The sequence below is a fragment of the Microtus oregoni genome, unplaced genomic scaffold (assembly GCF_018167655.1).
Source record: "Microtus oregoni isolate MIOR12 unplaced genomic scaffold, Mior012 000002F_ref0000024, whole genome shotgun sequence".
Classification (NCBI taxonomy): Eukaryota; Metazoa; Chordata; class Mammalia; order Rodentia; family Cricetidae; genus Microtus; species Microtus oregoni.
The window spans coordinates 8623225-8629798 of record NW_024543061.1 but is presented as its reverse complement, the minus strand read 5'-3'; the positions used below and the strand labels follow the sequence as shown (position 1 = coordinate 8629798).

The window sequence follows — 6574 nt, the reverse complement described above, 5'->3', positions numbered from 1 at the left end:
TGGGCTACTTCTCCAGCACCATATCAGCCTACATACCACTGTATTCCTAGCCTCCATATTCCCTGCCATGATGATTATGAATTAAACCTCTGAAACTATAAGACATACTTTGATTAAATATTTTCTTTTATGAGTTTCCATGGTAGTGGGATTTCTTCACAGCAAGAGAAACGTAAGACACAATGAAAGAGAAATTTTCCAGCAAATGAGTGGCTAAGATTCACAGACATGAATGGAATGGCAGTGTATAAGTTAGTGTATAGTTTCTTTTGTGTACTTCCTGGGTTAAATGATCCCAAAGTGTAGGGTTGGGGACTATTGAATAACATCATTCAGTATACTGTGAGACAGTGGCACATGGAGGATGTTAGATGAACAGTCACATTCCCTGAATAAGTTACTCTGGAAACTCCCTGCCCAGATGGTGATAAGACAGCAGCACAGGAAATTTTCTGATAACACGGGCAAGGAAGGGACAACTGAGAAAGTGGTTCCTGATTCTAACTGCTGTGAGCATTAGAAAGTTCAAGGTTATGCATTGGGGATTTTATCACTGGAGTCATTTCTGTTGATTAGAAATATGACTTAGGTTTCATTAGTAAATAAAACATACTGTGCCTAAATGTTCAATGTTTAAATTTAGGGATATTTGTAATCAATAACTGAAATCATATGTTGGGCTAAAATTATCTCAGGCCCTATACCTTGAGGCTTATAGGACAGAGAAATGCCTGGCTCAAGTTTGAAGGACAGTCTCAAAGCTATCTCGTGAGGATGAGACAGTAAAATCTAGGTAGAAGCCCCTTCAGCCAGAGGGAGGGTTTGGCTGTCTCTCATTGGCTGAAGGTACCCCCACACCACAAAATGTCACTTAACCTATATAACCTGATGCTCACAGCAATAAACTGAGTTCCTGCTGGAATATGGGAGACTAGATTCTGGGGGTCGAAGGGAGACCTAAATACAGAGGTGCTCAGGGGTCCCCCCTTTCCCAGGCAACTTATCCTAATGAGCCTAGGGGTTCTCATGTTCTTAGGAGACATGCCCTCCTGCAGAACCCTTTTATTTATGCCCAGGAAGCAACCGAACTACCTTTGCTATTATAAACTGTTGGGGTGGGGGCTCCTGATTACTATTGTTCTTTCTGGGGACTGGAAATTAGATTTAAAAAAAACATGGAGATATAATGATCTCCAGGGTCTCCCAGGTACCTCTATCCCAGAAACCCCTATATGGAAGATGCACTCAATTTAGATGTAACCCACTGATATTAAGGTTTAGAGATCAGAGAAAGAAAAAGGACCTATCCTGGTTATCTAGGATTAAGACTATATCAAAAGGGGTATGACCATGACCTTATTCTCATATCATAGAGATACTTCGTGAGGACCCAGCTCAGATGCTGGGGCCTGCTTCCAAGCTAATGCCATGTAGGACACACCAGTTTATACCTCAATATTACATACATTGACTTTACATACCTCAACTCCTCATCATATACCCTTAAGGTATCCTTCACCAAGCTGCCTAGAAATGTAGGGAGATTAGAAGCCTCACCTTATTTGATGGATACCATCATGATGGCCTTTATGGCTTTAAACCTTACCCACCGTGAAACCATGAGGCCTGTTGGCTTTGCTTACAGTCACTACCCCCATACTTTGAAGCCGTTGGGGTAAATGGGTCTTATGAGATACTAGATAAAGCTGATATTTGTAGATAAGAAAACCCCAAAACGGGGGAGATGACATTACTGACTATCCCCCCTCTGGCAGATGTTAAACACACTCCCTTCTTAACCTCACTTGTAATGTGGCTAATGGATCTATAGCTTCATGGAGAGTGCCTAAAGATATTTTTGGACATACCAGGAGATGTGAATTACCCCCTGCCTATCTGACCCACTGATCATTCAGCATAATGATACTTGCCTGCTTTCATTAATTTTCCCTCATGTGCTTTACCACATGCAAGAATTCCTGGCCCAAAGGCATAAGAGAGAGGCTTGAACAGCCCTGACCATTGCCACATTGATGGGAACAGGAGTGACCGGGACTGCCCTGGGCTTCTTGACCCTGGTGATTTTACAATAAGAAATGAGAATAATTCACTCACAATTGACAGCAACCTTAGAAAAGACAGAGATTGCATTTCATTATTTACAAAAGTCTTTGGGTTCCTTAGTAAGGGTAACCTTACAAAATAGGGATGGCTTGGACTTGCTGTTTATGGAACAGGGAGGAACTTCCAGGGCATTTGGGGAAAATATTGCTTCTATGCAGACTATTCCAGGATAGTTACAAGAACCCTAGAAGAGTTAAGAAAAGATATTGATTTGTTTAAGTCAAGGACCCCCTATGAGACCTGGTTTAATTGGTCTCCATGGCTTACCACGCTCATCTCTTCCCTAATTGACTGATTGCTATTTGTTTATTGATCTGTCATTTTGGTCTATGCAGTTTCCAAAGGCTGAAACAAGCATTCTAAAATCAGATATAAGTACAACTCATGGCTCTTCGAGTACAGTATAATAGGCTCTATATATGTCACTCCATGGATGAACTCTCAATTTGAAAGTATCCAGGCATAAACTCCATGTATGAGGGTGGCCCTGAGTCATACTCTGTTGTTGGTGGGCTATTCTGGCTTAGTGTTCAGGGTAGAGGGTGAGATATAAAACATATAAGGGGGAGATGTTGTGTCAAAATTATCTCAGGGCCTGTACCTCAAGGCCAGTAGGACAGAGAAAAGCCTGGATCGAGTCGGAAGGATAGTCTCAAGGCTACCAAGTGAGGAAGAGATAGCAATATCCATTTAGGCAGCCCTCCTGCTGGAGAAAGGGCTTGGCTGGAGGTACTCCCACATCACACAATGTCACTTAACCTATATAAGCTGAGGCTCACAGTAATAAACTGAGTTCCTACTTTGACTTGACTCCCTATCACGTCTGATTATCCTGTGTCCTGGGGTTGTAGAACAGGCAGATAGAATACGCAGCTTTCCCAGGGGAATAAGGCTAAGGAGGCCTGGTAATATATTTTGAATTTTATAATGGAATCTTAGAAATCTTATAAATAAATCAACTACTGTGGAAAGGAAAAGGCGTGATTATATGGAATCTGTGAACCAAAGTGTCCCAAACCACAGAGTTTTAGAGTTAAACAGATGCACAAATGTGTCATGAATATCCCTGGACTCAATGAGTGTTATTGTTAAATTAAAAGCAGAGATTTTGTTTGATTAGAAAAATGAATAAGTAAAGAAGCAATGGAAAGAATATGAGCATAAGAAACTTTTTAATTAGAATCTGGATTCCAGCACTGACTGTAGTGATGACTTTGCGAGATTGTACATTGTCCTCTAAATTCATAGCATTGTATACTTGGCATATGTGTAGTCTTCTCATGTAGCCACAGTTCAGTAAAATGGCTTTCAGAAGATGGCAAAGAATCCCAAGAAACAAAGGGATAGTTAATATTTGCAGATTTGGAAATAATTTACTACTGCAAAATTATATTCTAATTATCAATAACTAAACCAATAAATATCTTTTATTTTGCTAAGTTTTTATAATTACTTGAAATTTTTAAATTTATTTTTGCCAATTCCTCTGTAGACAAACTTTGTGTTTTTCCTAAGATTGACTACTTCACCATTAATTTCCTTTGCCCCAGTTTCAACTTCTGTGAAACTGTGAAACTAATATAACTTACTTAGTGATATACCTTTGTAGTTTTCAAGTATCTTTGATCCAGAGCTGTGGTGGAGGTCATCATTATAATAATTTTGTTTTACCAAACCCCACAGGATTTCAATATTGGGCTTTCTCAAGTATTTTCTCATTTATGTACTCCAAAAATTTACTTTCAGAAAGTGACATATGACATTCTTCTCATAATCTTCAGTCGACATTTTTATTCTAATCATGCCCTGATACTTATCCCATTGCTTTGCTACTGAAAAGTGACTATTCTCATTCTGGTATATACATAATATGAATTCCTCAAATAATCTCATTATGAGTTTATCATATATTACAGTTAAAGGCAATTCTATGGCAAAATGTTTTATAAAAATAAGGCTGTTTATAAATCACTGATATGATTAATTTAACTTAATTTAGTTATTCATGGTGCCACATGACAGAAACCTCTAGATGTCTATCATCCTCAGAAGTCTGATTAACCACTTTAGGAATTTAAGTAATCATAATAAGGTACTTAAATGATGTAAAATTTAATAACAACAAATAGAAAAATAGAATAGAAAATCTTAGGGTATTTTCCATAGATTAATGATCTGCTTTAATATATGGGTGTATAGTTGGATAGACAGATAGGTAGATATTATTTCTCTATCTATCTAACTATCTATCATCTATCTATTTATCTGTCTGTTTATCTATCATCTACCTGTTTGTCTAACTAGTCAGCATTTGTGCACTGGAAATATCAGAACCTAATTATTATTAACTTAAATATTTAGAGGTAATTACAAAAAAAATCTTCATACACCAAGGTATTGGAATTGCCAATTGCCCTATACATTAAAGGTCATAAAAGTGAATAAAGAAAATGTATGAGTTCATAAAATGAACCAATTTAAAAATATTTTGAATATCTGCATGCCTACATGTTTGTAAGAACATTTTGTGCATATATGCTGCCATCAGAGGTCAGAAGAGGGTCCTGGATACCCTGGAACTGAAGTTAATTCCAGCTCCAGGTCACCATGTGGATATTGAGACTCAAAACCAGGTGCTCTTGAACATTGTGCATTTTCTCCAGCTCAACAAACAAGTTTTCAAAGCATATTTTTTCCTATTGGCATATAAAATCAACATAATACAACTAATATTCCTAGGGTAGTTTCTAAACTTAAATTACTCAATCTAAAATTTATGTGGAAATCAGAGAGAAGAACTAAGAAAATCTGACCCTAAAGCAGTGGTATCATATCTTCTGACTTGATTGTTCTCTTTTGTATAAAACTATAGTAACTAAGCCTTTAGGGTACTGTAGATATGTAGATAAGTGTGTAGATGAATGGGACATCAAAAAGAAATAGCAAATATATTTTAGCCCCCTAAAAAGAATAGAGTATAAATCACTGTTTTTGTGTTGTTTCTAAACTATGTTCTGATATATCAATTCTTCATTAATACCGATTTTAGAAGCATATTCAACCTTTCTGACTTTTATGACTTCATATAGAAAAATCTATATTCACCTTCCTACAGTGATATTAAAAGTCATAGGAGTGTGGTTCAACATTATTCAATTTTTGTAGGTAGACCAGAGGACATAGGAGTCATTAGAATTCTCTGTGAATTTCTGCAGACAGCAGATAGCATCAACACCCACTGCCAGAATTTTAAGACACAGCAGAGGATTACAGATAGACAGCATCCTCATTCTCTGACACCTGTGCTCTAGATGTTGTGAGAAATCCAGGAATGCTTTCTGCTGCGAACTACTCTCAATAATATTTCTCTGACCTTTAAATACTGCACTTAGTAACTAATTTTCTATATTTAAATAATGTGTGCCGGAAAGTTTGTATTAGTTTGGACTGTTCTATATGAGTCTACAATGGGACTAAAACTCAGACTCCTAGCAAGGATTAAATGTGACCTTTGTTAAAGCAGAAATGGCATTGATATTCTGTAGTGTTGGAGGTGACAAAGGAGGATGTTTAGGCTACAGAGAGTACTGTTTGGCCCACTTCTATAAAAATAAATAACACCCTGTAAACTTTTCTTAAAATCCTGTGACATCTGAGAAACAGTTTCAGGAAGTGATTCATGAGGAGGAACAGCTGAAGAAACCCAATCTCTCACTTCTGCTTCCATGGAGGTTAATGTTAAGACTTGTATCACTGTGGGAGGATACTTATCATACTGTTGACAGTAATAAGTTGCAATATCTTCAGACTCCAGGCTGCTGATGGTAAGAGAATAATCTGACCCAGACCCACTGCCACTGAACCTCGATGGAATCCCATCTGCCAAGCTGTTTGCCAAGTAGATCAGGAGCTTAGGAGCTTTCCCTGGTTTCTGTTGATACCATGCTAACCAACCACTAATTCCCTGACTTGCTCGGCAAGTGATGGTGGCTTTGTCTCCCAGAGATACAGACAGTAAGGATGGAGATTGGGTCATCTGGATGCCACATCTGGCACCTAAGAATGGAGGCATTATAAATATGCACATAATTAAGCATGATATGAAAGGATTGGCCCCAAATATCAATAAACAATAATTGCAGAGTAACAAGAAATTTCCCATTTTAGGTCTCTTTCACCTGGATGCCAAAGCAGAAGGAGCCCAATGATCAGAGCAGGAGCCCTCATGTCTCTGCTGAGTCCTGACTGCAATGACAAGTATACTGAATGTGACTGGTATATGAAGAAGTCCTCAGGGCTGTGCAGTGAGTGTATGCAAATCATTGGGAACCAGTTAGGGCTGAGTACGGCTGCAAGGATTATTCAACTCAACAACTTGGCAAAAGCCCACAGTCTCAGATGTCCAAGGTCAGTCCACATACGTGCCTCCAAAGATTACACTTCCTTTACA

General features: G+C 38.1%; 1 gene segment (V, D, J or C); it reads right to left on the bottom strand.

Moving 5' to 3' along the window:
- Positions 1-5638: 5638 nt before the first annotated feature.
- Positions 5639-6351, bottom strand: LOC121432718. The segment is given in 2 exon segments: positions 5639-6180; positions 6303-6351. Coding segments are annotated over 2 exon segments (591 nt in total).
- Between the last annotated feature and the right edge of the window lie 223 nt (positions 6352-6574).